The sequence below is a fragment of the Bactrocera tryoni genome, chromosome 4, assembly GCF_016617805.1.
Source record: "Bactrocera tryoni isolate S06 chromosome 4, CSIRO_BtryS06_freeze2, whole genome shotgun sequence".
NCBI lineage: Eukaryota > Metazoa > Arthropoda > Insecta > Diptera > Tephritidae > Bactrocera > Bactrocera tryoni.
The window spans coordinates 56,989,419-57,005,746 of NC_052502.1; the positions used below are offsets into that span (position 1 = coordinate 56,989,419).

Sequence of the window (16,328 nt, forward strand, 5' to 3'; positions counted from 1 at the left end):
ATTTACGTATCCAAAAAATTATTAGGGCACAAAAATCTACACTATGTGCATCAAACTGAAATGCTTTAAAAAATCTTACGGTGTAAAAAAATTGTTTGAAGAGGGTTGCCATCGGTAAAATTTTATATTTTATAAAATTTATAAGCTAAATAAATTATTACAATAAGGGGATAATAAAAAAGAGTCTTATAATTTAAAATATTTTTTATAATTGTTGTCACCTGTTTAAATTAGTCAAAATATCTTAAAAACCTTGAAATATTGAAAAAAGTTCTCATAAATAAAACTAATTTAGCATTTAAATAAAAGTTATTGCCATATATATCCAGAAAAGTGTTGCCATATCTCACAATTTATCACTCTATAAAAGTATTAAGATAAAGCAAATCTACACTATGTTTATCAAACTGAAACGCTTTAAAAAATGTTACACCGTAAAACGTTTTTGAAGATGGTTGCCATCGTTCTTGTATTTTATATTTTATAAAATTCATAAGAAAAATAAATTATTGCAATAAACGGGTCAAACTGAATTCTTTAAAAAATCATGCACCGTTAAATTTTTTTAAGAGGGTTGCCTTCTGTCTACTATTTTAAGGGGCTATACCAGTGTGACGCATGAAAAATTAGGCGATTTTCGTGAATTTTTTTAAAAGAAAGTACTAGATTGAATGTTTCGACGTTCTATGGACGTAATAAAGTATATTTTTAGCTATATTAAAAAAAAAAATTTTACAAAAATATTGAAAAATAACGAAGTAATGTGCTGTCTGCGGAAGTGCCAAAAAAAAGTGCCTCAACTGCTGGCATGATTCCGGTCGATTGAGTAGCTGAAACAAAAAAATTCAAAATGTTTATTAAACTTAAATATATTTTCTATACAATGGGCTACGATCCCTGAAAAATATCAAAAATTAAGAAAATGGCGCCATTTTGAAAAAAAAAATCGTTTTTTTACGAAAAAAATTGTCGTTTTTTTAATGCCAAATTGACAATTTTCAGCCAATCAAAAAGATCGTAGTCTATTGTACAGAAAATGTATTCAACTATATCCAGTTTTAATTTGAAGTCGATCGGTTAATTTCTCGTTAAGTTATAATGTCAGCAAATTTGAAAAATGTCGTTTCGAGAAAAACGCGTTTAAAGTTTCACTTATATATGTTTGCACCTCTGAGCGGTCGCTATTTAGAACGCTGCCATTCAAAAACTATTTAAAATACGACCTCGCCGATTTCACAGGATATTTTTGAATATACTATAAGCTATCGAAAAAAGCAAAAAATTTTTTTTTTGAAAGTGTCACACTGCTATAGCCCCTTAATGCAAATATTTTTTAGAAGCGTTGCCACCCTTTTAAATTAGTCAAAACTATTAAATGAAATACTTTAAATATTCCAAAATGTATTAAAAAATATTTCGAATGAATAAAACTAATTTTAGTATTTTAATAAATGTGATTGTCATATGTACCCAGAAAAGTGTTGCCATATCTTAAAATTGATTAATATAAAAAAAATTATTAATATAAAGAAAATATACATGCCTATGTATCAAACTGAAGCATTTGAAAAACATTTGCACCGTAAAAAGTTTTTTGAAGAAGGTTGCCACAGATTTCAAATTTTTAATCCAGTAAAACTTATAAGATAAATAAATTATTGCAATAAACGGGTCAAACTGAATTTAAAAAAAAATCTAACGGTGTATGATGGGGTTGCCATCGGTCTAATATTTTATATTTCATAAAATAAGACAAAAAAATTATTGCAACAAGGGGGTCAAACTGAAACGCTTTAATAAAATGTACTGCGTAAAAAGTTTTTTTAAGAGGGTTGCCACAGGTTTCAAATTTTAAATTCAGTAAATATTATAAAATAAATAAATTATTGCAATAATGGTACAAATACAATACACTTATAATTGAAAATATTTTTTAGAAGAGTTGCCACCTGTTTCAATTTGTCAAATCTATTAAATGAAATCTTTTAAATATTCCTACATGTGTTAGAAAATATTTCTAAAGAAGAAAAGTAATTTTAGCCTTTGAATAAATGTGTTTGTCATATATACCCAATAACTAGTCCCCACTGCTCCCTCAATACATTTCACGAATCTGGGGAGGTTTAACTAACTAGTAAATTAAGCTATTTATTAATTTTTTCAGGATTTGAAAATTAGTCAATAACTTTGCAAAGTTTTCTGGTCTGATTGGAACCAGTATACGACTAGTATTTTTCTCAGCGAAATCTTACAATTGACGTACGTAAAAAATAGCAGATAATTTTTCGAAAAAATATAATATTATTCGGACTCGAGTTGATAATAGTCATAAAGTGATTTGAAACCAGCTCATTTTACTGCAGGTCAATTTCAAAAATATGTACATGCATACACACACATATTCGCGCGTGTATGCAGATGAATTTAATTTACATATTATAGATATGTGTGTGAACCCTTTTTTGTACGGGAACCGTTTTGCGATGTCGACCAAAGCATGACATTTGCCCAAAAGCTTTCTAATCATTTAAAGAAAGGATATTATTATTGGTATGGCAAATAGATATAGCGCTCCACAATCATCCTCCTTCCAAAGCGGTTCGTGTCTTGTTTTATTTACTATTCTATGAATTTATATTCATTTTGGTATTCACACAGTTTATGTTTGTTTATCCACGGCTTTTTCCAGTGGCTTTGCATTATAAATTTATAATTAATTGTTTTTCTTGTCAAATGGTGTTAATGTGACGAAGTTAGTTGCTTTTATTGCTGTAATCGTCAGCTTTTCATTAGCAACACAAGAAGGAATTGTCAGGGGGTGGCGGATAAGTACTTTGGAATTTGATGCTGACAAGCCATTAGAAATGTTTACGGATATACAAACATTGTAGTTGTAACCGAAACCCATCACTACTTTCACATTTAACGTGGATAAATATATGTAGGTTTACTGCGTAATTCTTAAACGCTTTACGTAATTATGATAATTTTACGACCATTTGATTGGTTTCAAACTTTCTAAGAAACCCCACGTTGTGAAAGGTTTTCTTAAAATTCGCAACAAAAGATTTATCTCATTTTCTGTTTTCTAAAAAAGTATGGCCGAAAGAGAAACTTAAAGCATCTGATTTTGTGTTGGAAAAGGCTTACGGTGATACAATTTTATCAAAACCAAAAGCCTACTAGTGGTACAAAGCCTTAACAGACGGTCGAGAGATCGTTGAAGACATGCCTCGTTCTGGACGACCTTCGATCTCTTCAACTGATGAAAATATAAAAAACAGTGAAGGATATGCTGTTTGAAAATCGTCAGGCAAGTCTTAGAGAGATGGCAATAGAACTACATATTCCTCGTAAGTCCGTTTGAATGCTGACTTTTTTTTCAAGAACAGCACCGTAAACAGGTCTCTTTGGGCATGATTGATCGTGAGAATCCCGAACCCACGTTCAGGGAGAGCATTATAATTTCCGATGAGACATGGGTTTATGAATTTGACAAGCAAAAAAGTAAACAATAATCGGAGTGGAGGGAAAAACGTACTGAAGTCAAAAAAAAACACACGAAAGGTGCTCAAAAATTTAGTTGATGCTCATTATTTCTTTCGATATTCATTATTTGGTGCATCATTAATTTGTTCCGAAAGGACAGATGTTCAATAAGGAATTCTATTTGGCCGTATTGAGAAAATCCGTCGAAAACGGCTAGAAATATGGGCAACAATTCATGGATTTTACACGATCATAACGCACCATCATATCATATGAACTGTTGATAAGAAATTTTAGCAGGATTTCCTTTAAAGTAATCCCCTCCCGCTGCAATACACTTATGCCAACGAAATTTCCAGTCATCATAGCACTTGGAAAAATCCTACTCATCCTCCTCCTCAGAGCTTTCTTCGATTCAGCTTTAATATCTTCAAGTGGTCATGCGAATTTGCTGAATAGCTAGAAGTTACATGAAGGTAAATCAGGCGAATGCGGTGGTTGCGGCACGATATTAGTTGAAAATGTGGCGAAAATATCACGAATAACCAATGCAGTGTGAGATGCTGCATTATCGCACTTCTTTGTTCAATAAATTCAGACATAGTAAAAATCAAAGAATTCACTTTTAGAGCCTCTCACCTTCTGCGGCTGCCAGTTATCTACCTCGAAATTTTTTTAGTGCTTTAAGAACGGCTATTTAACCACTTTTTTGACAATATTTTAATTATACCCTGAACAGGGTATATTAAGTTTGTCACCCAGAAGGAAGCGTCGGAGAACCCATAAAGTTTATATATAAATGATCAGTATGTTGAGCTGAGTCGATTTAGCCATGTCCGTCTGTCTGTCTGTCTGTATATATATGGAAAACTTTCAAATTTAACAAGATATATTCACTAAATTTGGTATATATTATTTCCTAAGGCAACGATGTAATCTCCGAATAAATTGATCAGATCGGTTAACTATAGCATATAGCTTCCATACAAACTGAACACATAGCTACTAACATAAATGCACCTGTGAAGGGTATTTAGCTTCGGTGCAACCGAAGTTAACGTTTTTTCTTGTTTTTTTTTACTAATTTTATTGACAAGTACTAGAGCTCACAAATAAAAGTCGACATGAAGTTAGGCAAAAGTTTTCTATGGTTACTCTAGACACATGTACTGGTATATGTATACAATGTGTAGGATTTGTTTTTGTTGTAAACAAATTGCATAACACATGTACTCATTAAAAGGACACAACACGCACCTGCTAACCGAAGCCAAACCATCAGGATAAGTGGCAACGGAGTAAAAGTTTCCAAGTTCAATAAAACAAAACCACACTGACCGGAAGTCAAATCAGAAAGACAGATTGGACAAAAAAACACGGGGTTGCATGAACTAATATGCCATGTGAACAAAAATTTCCAACTTCTACTAATGTCTTCATAGCAAACCTGCAGGAAATTGTCTGCTATTCCAAAACAAGTATTTATTCACAAAGATTACAATAAAGGATGGAGATATGGGCTTATATGCACACCTAATTAAAAAAAGTAAGTAAGTAGTAAGTAAAAAAGTAACCACTTTCCCTCTCGAAGACCCGAGTACTGGTCCAGTTTAATCTCTGAATCTTAATTTCTTAACATAAGGTAACATAGCATAACATAAGATAACAAGGCGTCTTAATACCAGCTTTTTTTCGGTTACAAAGTAGTTCGTCCTCTATAAGAAGGCAAAACTAATACGGCTGTGTAAACTGACGTTGACAATACCAAATCCTCCGTCGGGATCGGGAAGGACTTCTCCGAGCCGATCGATACCAAACGAATTTTCAGACAAGGTGACTCCCTATCGTGCGATTTCTTCAATCTACAAGTACTTCTGGAGCGAATAATTCGAGCTGCAGAGCTACGAGAAGGTACAATCTTCTACAAGAGTGTACAGCTGCTGCCGTACGCCGTTGATTTTGATATCATTGGCGTCAACAACCGCGCCGTTAGTTCTGTTCTCTCCAGACTGTATAAGGAAGTAAATGGATCTGGTAGTGAATGAGGTAGACGAAATATCTCCTGTCATCAAACAAACAGTCGTCGCTCTCGCGATTTGGCTCCCACATCACTTTTGACAGTCATAACATCGAAGTCGTGGATAATTACGACACGAAATACAACGCAGCATAACTCTTCGCAACAGGTGCAATTTCGAATTGAGTAGACAATTGAGAAGTAAAGTACCAATGCAGGAAAATAGTTGTGGAAGTTCCTTTAAGTTTGAAGCAAAAAATTTCCTGCTGGCTTGCCGGCTACAAATTGTAGGTAAGTTGCAAAGTGTTCACTGCTGCTAAAGTAGTTGCAAAGTGTCGAAAGTGAACAGGAAAAACCGCACTTGAGCGAAATCAAATTAAACGCTTAAATAGTTCAATATGACGATGACCAGCAGAAGGCAAATATACACTTCATAAGTGAGGTTGTGTATGCGTATGAAGACATAATGGGGAAAGATACCAATGAGGACTCAACAACGTAGAGGTCGAACCAAGAAATGTTTATAGTGACTAAGAGCCAGGAGTGAACTAGAGCTTTGTGAGGGTTAGTTGGCGCTGCAGCTGGAAGGGTGAAAAGTTCAGTAATGATGAGAAAGAAGTTCAGTGGTGGCGCTAACGTACAAAATCATGCACCCAGTCACTTATGCAAGTCAAGTTGGGCAAAGTGCTGTTGGCTGGCAATACGCAAAACGTTGGAGCGCATACCGCTAGCCATTCGGTAAGTTCATAAAACACTTAACTTGCCAATATGTCCCTAGGGAGACTTGGCTTCAAGTGCGCCTTTAATGTGTACAATTGCTCAGGTCAACGCCACCTCCAAGTACTTAGAAACTCTATTGAAATTTTTGGTGCTGATCAAGTAATTACATCCATGTATGTGTGTGTGTGTGACCTTCGAGTGGCTAAATGTGCAACTCTTTCTATTTGTTAGGCAGACACAGGAAGTATCAATATGAATGAGCTTCAAATGTGGCGGTCAAAATGCATATCAACTAACGGCACACCATACATATGTATATACATACATATATAGTGTGTAGTTACATGTGCTTGTGTAGCTTATGGACTTCTGACTGTGTAAAAGTTCCAATTGACCTAATCCACGCACGAACCCTCCATAGAAAATCCATACCAACAAAAATTGTACGCCATCTCTTTACACCATATATACGAGAGCGGCCCGATAAATATTTAAGCTGGCCGCCAGATGGCTCCACCATCGCAAGAAGAGTTTATTATACTGTAAAACATTTTGGTGAACGGGGTAGTGGGACCCCGAAAATTTATGCAACTAGAATAACGGGACAAAATTTGCGGATCTAGTAAAGTCCTCTCTCGAAGTTCTCCCTCGACGAACAAAAGCCAAACTCTATAAGTCACTCATTACTCCCGTCCTGCTATATGGTGCAGAGGCATGGACGATGAGAACCTCTGATGAGCCGACGTTGCGAGTTTTCGAGAGAAAGGTTCTGCGGAAGATTAATGGTACTTTGCGGATTGGCAACGACGAATATCGCATTCGATGGAACGATGATCTGTACGAGTTATATGACGACATCGACATAGTTCAGCGAATTAAGAGACAGCGGTTACGCTGAAAGCACTCCAGATTTGAAAGTTTTCGACGCAGTAGCCGCCGGGGGAACCTGAGGAAGAGGAAGACATCCAGTCCGTTGGAGGGACCAGGTGGAGAATGACTGGGCTTCGCTTGGAATCCCCAATTGGCACCAACTTGCGAAAAGAAGAAACAACTGGCGCGTAGTTGCTATCTCGGCTATAACCGCGTAAGTGGTGTCTACGCCATTAAAGAAGAAGTATTAGCAGACCGATGATCAATGCTGCGCGAGGCATTAGACATCTGAAAGGGTCGTATCAGTCATACCCTGCTTGAATTATTGAGCATAAGAAAGCTATCGACGCGGTGGGTGTATATGATATTTGAACCGTTTTACAGCATTATTTAATGCTGCTTAAACGCAGCCCGAAGTAGTATCCGACGACAAAGCTCGGATCAATTGTAACACATCAGAGATAAAGAAACATTCGAAAGAGGGATGTTGTTGTAGCGCCAGAATTCTGCACAGTTGACAGTCCTTGGTCGGATAAAAATCCGGGTCCGTTCCGGTTTCGTAGACCCGACTGTCTTGAAAACGGTCGAAAGAGTGGATCCTCGGCATCGCCATGTATAAATTAGTCGAATTCGACAACCAACTGGATCGCCGTTTTTCCGGGCTAAGTACTTAACGGTTCAATATTTATTTTGAAAACGTCAAGCGAATCCACACTCGAGCTCCTGCCTGTTCTTTTGACTGCCCGAGCAGTCAGCTTGTGCACTTGTGTACTCATGAAACCACGAGCGTATGAACGCTCTGTTAAACACACAAAAGTGACGTTTTATCTGATTTGGTGGTTGGGCAGACAGCAGGACATGCAAACCGCTTGTCGAGAATACACACACACATACACACTTATACTTGTAATTCAAATTTCAGCGCTCAGCCTTCGCTTCAGCAGTATACTACAGCATTAGAAGCGCCTTGGCAACCAAATTTTCCTTACTACTTCTTCGCTCGGCTCGTCGTCTACTGCTCGCCTGGAAGTGGATTTTGTGAAAATTGCCTTTTGTACGCACAAAAATGTTGACGACATTCCATGGATTACACTTGTCAATTTGTGGCTTTTCAAAACTTGTTATTTTATCGTCGTCAGCCTCGTTCACCACCCACTCACAGCTCCTCACAATGGCTCGACGGCAACAGCGAAGCACTTAAATTCAGTATTAGTCGCTTTGTGTTCGAAAGTATTTGTTTGCATGTGTGGGTGTGTGTTAAAGGAATCACTGATTTCGCTGATGGAAATTATGGATAGTTGGCCTTTAGTCTGTCAAAACGAAATTTAATTGAGCTGTCAATAAAATTGACCAAGCAAATGAATCAGGAGTGGGGACTTTGTCACACGCGACAGACGAAGACTTTTCTACTCACTGCCAAGCGAAGACCTATTTGGATACGATTTTCAATCTAAAAAGCAGCTCTTGTATTCAATAGAGAATGAGTTTCGGACTAGTTAATAATTTAACTGGTTATGGAAATACCTAGTATAGCTTCGCTTAGGTTTTCAGCATGCAGTGGCTAATGTTACCAATTTGAGACAAGAGGGATTGCATTAAAAACTGTTAAATGCCTGACAAATACTTTAAACTAGCAACTGACAGAAGATCTCAGCCATCCCGTGGAGTTATCTTATGCTAAACGACTTCCCTCTAAATTTTGGGGCTTACTTACTTTTAGTAAAGTTCAGTGGAGTCGGTGTGAAGCACGAATTTCAAAAAAATTCGGATCGCCAGCTAGGAGCACTCAAAGCACTAACAAACCATCGATTAATCAGGTCTAATATCAATGATTCAACCCGTACTCAGTGGTAGATCCAGTCAACAAGTCCGTCTTAGCGGAAGGAAGTGAGTGAGTTTAGTGTGGCATTCAAAGAGGTGGTTAGTTACATGCGGGAACTCTTTGTATGCAGTACATATACTTTGTACGTCGGTGTCTATTCTGAATAGGAAGGAGCTTGGCCTGCTGCAGTATCCACAAAGTAGGTTCGCTACGGCCACTCAGATTCCAAGCGGCAACTCGACCTCACGGTCTGCGATGGATGGTGTTTGGTCTCCAAGGCTGAAATTCACTGGCTGGAAGTGTTCTGCGGGGGACATCAAGAGACAAACTATGATAGTTCGGAATGTGGTAATCTGACTTGTCTGTATTTCTTTCAACTACATCCAGGCGACCATATTGAGGCTTCATAATTGCAGACCGACCGGCCGATTGCCTTGTAAGCAGCTAACAACGTTTCTTTGTCTTTACTCCTTTCCTGTGCCAGTCGATTGCAGAGTGAAATGAGTGAAGAAAATTGGGGGAGCACATGTCATCTGATCCAGCCGTCGTTGTCGATATGGGTCTTTATCAGAACGAGAACGGTTATCTGAACAGTTTTTCCTTAAAACTATTTTAGGAATGATTTCTAGGAGTGTGACAAGAACAACCATTTCAAAAATTCCTACGAATTACCGTCACTGTCACTGCTAAAAATATGATGTGAAGGTAAGTCTCGGGTAAAATATAATTTGGGATCCAATTCCTACAACAGTCGGCTCTAAGGTATCGGATTAGACCCGGATTTAAATCGTCCTAGGGCTACTACTTCGTTTGTATAACCTTGACCGGCCGACCGATTGCTTTGTAAGCTGCTAACAGCGTTTCTCTCGTTTCCTTTCAGGTGGCTCTAAGATACCGGAATGGACGGGGATTTAATTCATACTAGGACTGATATTCCGGTGCTATATCCGGTTTTACAACGATATATTGTAAGCTATAATCCAAGAATTATAATTAAATGTCAATCCTAGGCTCTAAATTACTATGTCCGAGTCCATATATGCCCCACTAGAATATAAGAACGTATTTAAAAATGATCAATTTCAATCTTTCGTATTTATTAGATTTGAGAATTTCAGCTCTTTTGGATTCAAAGTAAAAATATTGAATTAAACTGCACTTATTAAATTAATAGAAAACTCTTTAATAAACATTCTAGCCAATCAAGAGCAACTCATATTGATTTCTGTCCTTAACCTACCCTCAAATGACAACAAAACTAGACACTTCCGATGGCAATTGGTTTCAAGAGCAACGTCTGTAATCAATTTCCATTAGTTTCTTAACAATTAAGAAACTGTCAGCAATTGTTACAACGTTCGAGTGAGCACTAAGGCTTGTGTACTCAAACTCACCCTTTAACCAACACGGCACATCAATACTATTGAGTGATTCAACCTCTTTTCCGATGTAAGGGTTTTCCGCGGATTATACGAAACGGATACATCTATGTACTTGTATACATACATAAGTACTTATTTCTTACATTTTGATTTAATTTGACAGTTAAGCTGGCGCGAGTTTTGCACAGACGCATGTTGTGGTTATAGACGCTTCTCCACAAAGAATCTATAAAGTGAGGTGCAGACGAAAATGTCGCGATGGTTTCTTGCCACAAATCGAGTTTTCATGTCGACATTGCCGCTGCATTCCCTCTTAATCGCGTTCGTATGTAGTTCTAGGTATATTTTGCAAAGTGTGGTAAAAATGGTTAACCTTTATACTCTGAACAGGGTACATGTTCCCATTCAGCCCATGTTTGCTTTGACGCAAAAGAAAGCGTCGAGACCCTTTTAAATATATCTATAAATGATCACCATGGCGAGCCGAGTCGACTTAGCCATGTGCGTCGGTATGTATATATGCGAACAAGTCCTTCAGTTTGTTGAAATATCGTTTTGAAATTATGCACTTGCCCTTTTCTCGGGTCTTTCATACAAAATGATCCATCAAAATAAAGCACTTATATGAAAAACTTTCGTATTTGTCGGCATATCTTCACAAAGTTTGTCATGGATTATTGTCAAAGGGAACGGTGATATCTACGAAGAAATTGTTTAATGTGGGTCACTATAAAATATAGCTGCCATACAAACAGGACGATGAAAATCAAGTTCCAGTATGAAAACTTTTTCATTTGTGAAGGGTATCATAGCTTCTGTGCAATCGAAGTAGGTTTTTCTTGCTTTTCAACTCTATTTGGGTAATATTTAAGGCTCATACAACGACAGTATTATCACCACGTTTCCGACGACGGTCATGTTGACGTGACTGGAACGGGCCCGAACTTTTATCTGGCCAAGGACTGTCTACTGTCACTACAACAGTATTACATCACATAGAAGACTCATTAGTAACATTTCGACCAAACAAATAAATTTAAATTTGTCACAGATTACCAGAAACTATGTATATTAAAAATTCTATCACAATATCATTGTATAAACTTTATGTAATGTACTGCAATCTTTTATACAACTTAACATTAAATTCTTAAAATGTAACATTTATATCGAATATGCCTCTCTTGAAGCTATTAAGTAGTAGCATTCAATCGAGATTGGATTTCCTTCTTAGTTTTTGGTCCGACATTGGCAATCGGCGATGGCTGCTCCGTAGTTTGACTATCATCGTGTGGCCCCTGGTTCCTGGCAGCAGCGCGCTCATTCCGTATATTATCATACTCTTTTAATTCCCCCAACTTTAGAGGAATGCTTTGCAACTCACGCTTTCGCATTTTATAGTAAACAAATTTGGATAAATTATCTTTTATTATGAATACTGTAAGTTAAGGGTTTAATGGAAGAAGCTGAAATACAAAAGTAAACAAATAAGAAATGGAACAGCTGCTTACAGGGTTGTTTTGTAGTTATGAATGTTGCCATACTTGGCGTTGTTCATACCCTCCAAAATTACTCTCTTTTCTATGACAGTGAAACAATACGTGCAAAATTGGTAAATTAAATTTAATCAGCAAAGTTATTCATACATATTAAATATAAAATGTGTATTAGTGAAAATTAAACTAATTATATATATATATGCTTCATATGTATATGAATAATTATTGATAATATTAAAATATTTACAAATAATAGACAATATATCAAAATAGAAAAAGATTTAATTAAAAATTGAGATATAAGAAATTATTTGAAGTTTACGACACGCAGTTACAATGTTGTAATGTCGATACAATTGGAAAGAAAATTATATGTTTTTATTATAATATAATATTTTTAATACATTATATTTATATTCGAAAAAATTTTAAATACGATATTACCTTGTTGAAAATGTTAATTTTGACAAATTTTGTAATTCTAAATCTGTATATTGAATTTATTTTAACATAACTAATTGAAGATATTGTAAACTTTTTGGGGGCTTGTGTGAAAAGAATTTCAGAATTATTAGTAAATGCCATAAATAATAATAATTTGCGACATTTATCTAAATGAAGAGTTTAATACTATTAACACATTTGACGTAAGCCCTAACAGCTGATCATGAATAATTTATATTTTACATTAAAGTATTAGGTATATTAATATCGTCCATTTAGTAATGCCACCAGTCTTGTTTGATGTTTGCACAAACCACGCTAAGTCCGTCTGGCAACATTCCGCTGTCGATATTAGAAGAAGCGATACAAAAGAAAATATACAAAATAAAAAGTCGAATAATTGCGTCGCTGCCGGAAAACATTTTGAAATTCTATAAATATTTGATAACAACGGCGTAAGTGATTGCTCCAGACAATCTATATATTTGTTATATTAAATGTCTAACAATAATTTGTAATTTTAAAATATGTAATAAGCATATCGTGCGTCTTGTGAGCGAAAATATCTAGAAGTTTTTCTGTGTTTACCTAGTATCAATTCGTTACATATTTGTACTGTCACTGTTCTCATTTGCATTTTATTTAAATACATTTATTTTAAGTGCTGTATTTGTTAAACGAAATTTCATAAGATGAGCAGCCAGAGTCAATATAAATTGCTATCTTTGACAAAGACACGGAGCGACGATGTAAAATTAACAGGTATGCCCAATGCCCCTAACTGTTGAGCGTAATATTCCTTTTTTGAACAAAATTAAAACATATTTCGTTTATAATTCTAGAACGTTTCTCGGAGCAGATGGCGCAACTTTGTATGAACGACGACTACTCTGATGTGACTTTTATAGTAGAAAATCAACGTTTACCAGCTCATCGAGTCATTTTGGCAGCACGTAGTGAATATTTTCGTGCGTTACTATTTGGCGGACTTTGTGAGTCCAGACAGAGCGAAATTGAAATGCAAATTCCCGTTGAAGCCTTCAAGGCTTTGCTAAAATATATTTACTCTGGCCATATGCCACTCGCACAGATGGATGAAGACAATATACTGGACACATTAGGTTTGGCTAATCAATATGGTTTCAGCGAATTGGAGCATGCCATTTCACAATATCTGCGACAATATTTGGCGCTTAATAATGTTTGTGCAATTTTGGACGCAGCGCGTTTGTACAATTTAGATAAGTTGACTGAGGTGTGTTTAACGTTCATGGATCGCAATGCCGCACTAATATTGCAACATGAATCCTTCAAAGCGCTATCAATGGTTGGTCAATTTTGTAAATAAATTCGATTAAATTTAACTAAACTTATTGGTAACTTATCAAGGAATCACTAAAAGAGATATTACGCCGAGATTCGTTTTTTGCCCCAGAAGTGGACATATTTTTGGCCGTTTGGGAATGGTGTAAAAACCACACAAATATCAATATTGACGTAAGAAAAATATCAATTATATACACATACTTCTATAGTTATATATGAATTTATATTTACAGTCTGTAGTTTCGTTCGTCCGCTTGCCGCTAATGAAACTTGAAGATTTGTTGCAAACCGTGCGTCCATCTGGCATTTTGGATGCCGACAAATTATTAGACGCTATACAAGAGCAAACAACTTCAAAATATTTACCATATCGTGCCGCTCTGTGGCCTGAAGAAAATGTAGCAACAGCGAAGTTTCACTCCAGAACCATACTGGGTGAATGCCGTGCGGCTTTGTTGGACGGTGATTTCATTTCATATGATATGGAAAAAGGTTACACACGCCATTGCATTGGTGACAATATTGAAGGTGGCATTACTGTCGAATTGGGCACAATATGCATAATCAATCATATCAAGCTGCTGCTTTGGGATCGGGACAATCGCTCGTATTCATATTACATAGAAGTGTCGGCAAACTCTACCAATTGGGATCGCGTCATAGATTACTCACAGTATTATTGTCGGTCATGGCAATTTTTGTATTTTTCCGCACGTCCGGTACGCTACATCAAACTCGTGGGCACACACAATACCGTCAATAAAGTGCGTACTGAAATAGTGTATATTTTTTGATTGACTTCAGTAATATTTTTATTATGCTAGGTATTCCATGTAGTTGGACTCGAAGCCATGTATACTGCGTCCTTACCAAAAGTAATTAATGGCATTGTGGCGCCCACTGCAAATGTTGCTCGTACTGATGTGAGTGCTATTGTTGTGGATGGTGTGAGCCGTACGCGTAATGCGCTCTTGAATGGTGATTATGTGAACTACGACTGGGATTCCGGTTATACATGCCATCAGCTGGGCAGTGGCGAGATTGTGGTTAGGTTAGGTAAGAGCTTACAGCAAATAAAAATTACTATTTTTTTTTTGCTGAATATCTTACATTTATTAAAAACATATTTTTCTTTACTGTGTATTTTACATTTACAATATATAGGGCAGCCTTACATTATTGGCTCAATGCGCCTCTTGCTATGGGATTGTGACGATCGCACGTATAGTTTTTACATTGAAACTTCAGTGAATCAAAAAGATTGGCACATGATCGTCGATAAGCGTAATGAACAAGTGCGTTCCTGGCAAAATTTCTCATTCACACCGCGTCCCATCGTATTTATACGTATTGTGGGCACACGCAACACCGCAAATGAGGTGAGAAAAGTCTCGTTTGTTTACAAAAATTATTTAAACGTCAACTTCAATTGCTTAGATTTTTCACTGCGTGCACTTGGAGTGTCCCTCACAGGACCCGAACTTTTTGCAATTGGAAAAGGAGAAGGAACAGGAACTGCGTGCTAATAGCAAAATCACAGACGGTGCAGCGGCAGGCGATGACAGCAATGACGTCACAGCTGGTGCGAGTAATGCAGCAAGCAATGGTGGTGTTGATGGCGTGTGCTCAAACCAGCCAAGCAACAATGAACCCTTACCAGATGATGTACTTATTGGGCTGGACAATATTTCGGTGGATGGTAATTAGAAAAAAGTTTCGGCAAAAGCAATGCAATCTTCACACTAGCCCTGTGGGCAACTCGAATACGAGTCATATTTTAAGCAAATCAATTTTATAGCTATGAAGAGGTTGAATATTTTGTACTTTAAACTCTCTATTTTGAAGTTTTATATATACATACATACATATATCTATAACGGCTCTTAGTGATGTTGTTGTCTTTTTAAGTGTGTCAAATTTACAATGCGAAACATTCAGCGCCACAACTCCAAGTGGCATATGCGTCATTGCAATCAACAAGCGTGTGTTTAGTCTAATAATTTTAGAAATGTACATTATTGTTTGAGATATTCTTATAAGTGTTGAATTTTAATAATCAAAAAACATATTTTCGAAACTTTGTCAATATGTGAACAAAAACTACGGAACCATAATAATTACGTTTGTAGCGGGAAAATTCTTTCAAGTAAAATATTGTATTGATTCTTTGCTATCAATAATTATTTTTATTAATAAAAAGACACTTTTTGTGTGTTATTACGGCACTCCGCGTTAACGTTAACCGAAACTGCATTTTCTGGTACAGAACTATATATCACTAACTGTGTTAATTAACGTTTGTATTATGTATGAATTATAAAAGACACATAACCTCAAAATGTGAAACTTTTAAACAGCAAAAAGCTGTTCTATTTATATGTTAGTTTGTTGTTCAACTGCAGCATTATTTATTTTATATTTGTATATTTACTGTTATTTAACTAAATAACTTTGTTTTTGTATATATGTACATATGTCTTAACAAGTGTCTACACTCTTTGTACGCTTTGGTGTATAAGCTTTTTTGAAATCGTTTGTTCGCCGTTCTATGTGTGTGTGATGTAGCTCACACGATTTATGTGGCACTGCAACAATTTCAATATTTATAAATTTATTTATGTCATATTTTAGTTTCACGTCAAAAAACTCTTTCGTTTATAAGTTTGTGTCAAAAAACCAAATTTCGTTGTCTGGTCCCACAATGCATGCATGTACATATGTACATTTATAAATTTGTATACTTAACCAATATTTTCTTA

At 36.1% G+C, this 16,328-nt stretch overlaps 2 protein-coding genes across 2 annotated transcripts; one reads left to right on the forward strand and one right to left on the reverse strand.

The window, feature by feature from the left end:
* Window positions 1-11,335: 11,335 nt before the first annotated feature.
* On the reverse strand, window positions 11,336-11,783 carry LOC120774896. Its single transcript, XM_040104763.1, has one exon. The coding sequence runs from the start codon at window positions 11,692-11,694 to the stop codon at window positions 11,494-11,496; it is 201 nt and encodes a 66-aa protein (XP_039960697.1). The 5' UTR covers window positions 11,695-11,783; the 3' UTR covers window positions 11,336-11,493.
* An 830-nt stretch (window positions 11,784-12,613) lies between these two features.
* Window positions 12,614-15,817, forward strand: LOC120775097 (BTB/POZ domain-containing protein 9). The gene is made up of 8 exons (XM_040105104.1): window positions 12,614-12,698; window positions 12,906-13,005; window positions 13,086-13,570; window positions 13,633-13,740; window positions 13,803-14,333; window positions 14,394-14,625; window positions 14,734-14,948; window positions 15,007-15,817. The coding sequence occupies exons 2-8, from the start codon at window positions 12,936-12,938 to the stop codon at window positions 15,274-15,276; spliced, it is 1,911 nt and encodes a 636-aa protein (XP_039961038.1). The 5' UTR covers window positions 12,614-12,698; window positions 12,906-12,935; the 3' UTR covers window positions 15,277-15,817.
* Window positions 15,818-16,328: the final 511 nt, after the last annotated feature.

What these genes read in the sequence shown, in the direction of transcription:
- LOC120774896 (XM_040104763.1), bottom strand. Translation starts at nt 11,694, where the DNA reads ATGCGAAAGCGTGAGTTGCAAAGCATTCCTCTAAAGTTGGGGGAATTA.
- LOC120775097 (XM_040105104.1), top strand. Translation starts at nt 12,936, where the DNA reads ATGAGCAGCCAGAGTCAATATAAATTGCTATCTTTGACAAAGACACGG. An exon ending in CCTTCAAAGCGCTATCAATG is followed by an intron (nt 13,571 to 13,632) that starts GTTGGTCAATTT and finishes TAACTTATCAAG; the next exon opens with GAATCACTAAAAGAGATATT. An exon ending in CACACAATACCGTCAATAAA is followed by an intron (nt 14,334 to 14,393) that starts GTGCGTACTGAA and finishes TTATTATGCTAG; the next exon opens with GTATTCCATGTAGTTGGACT.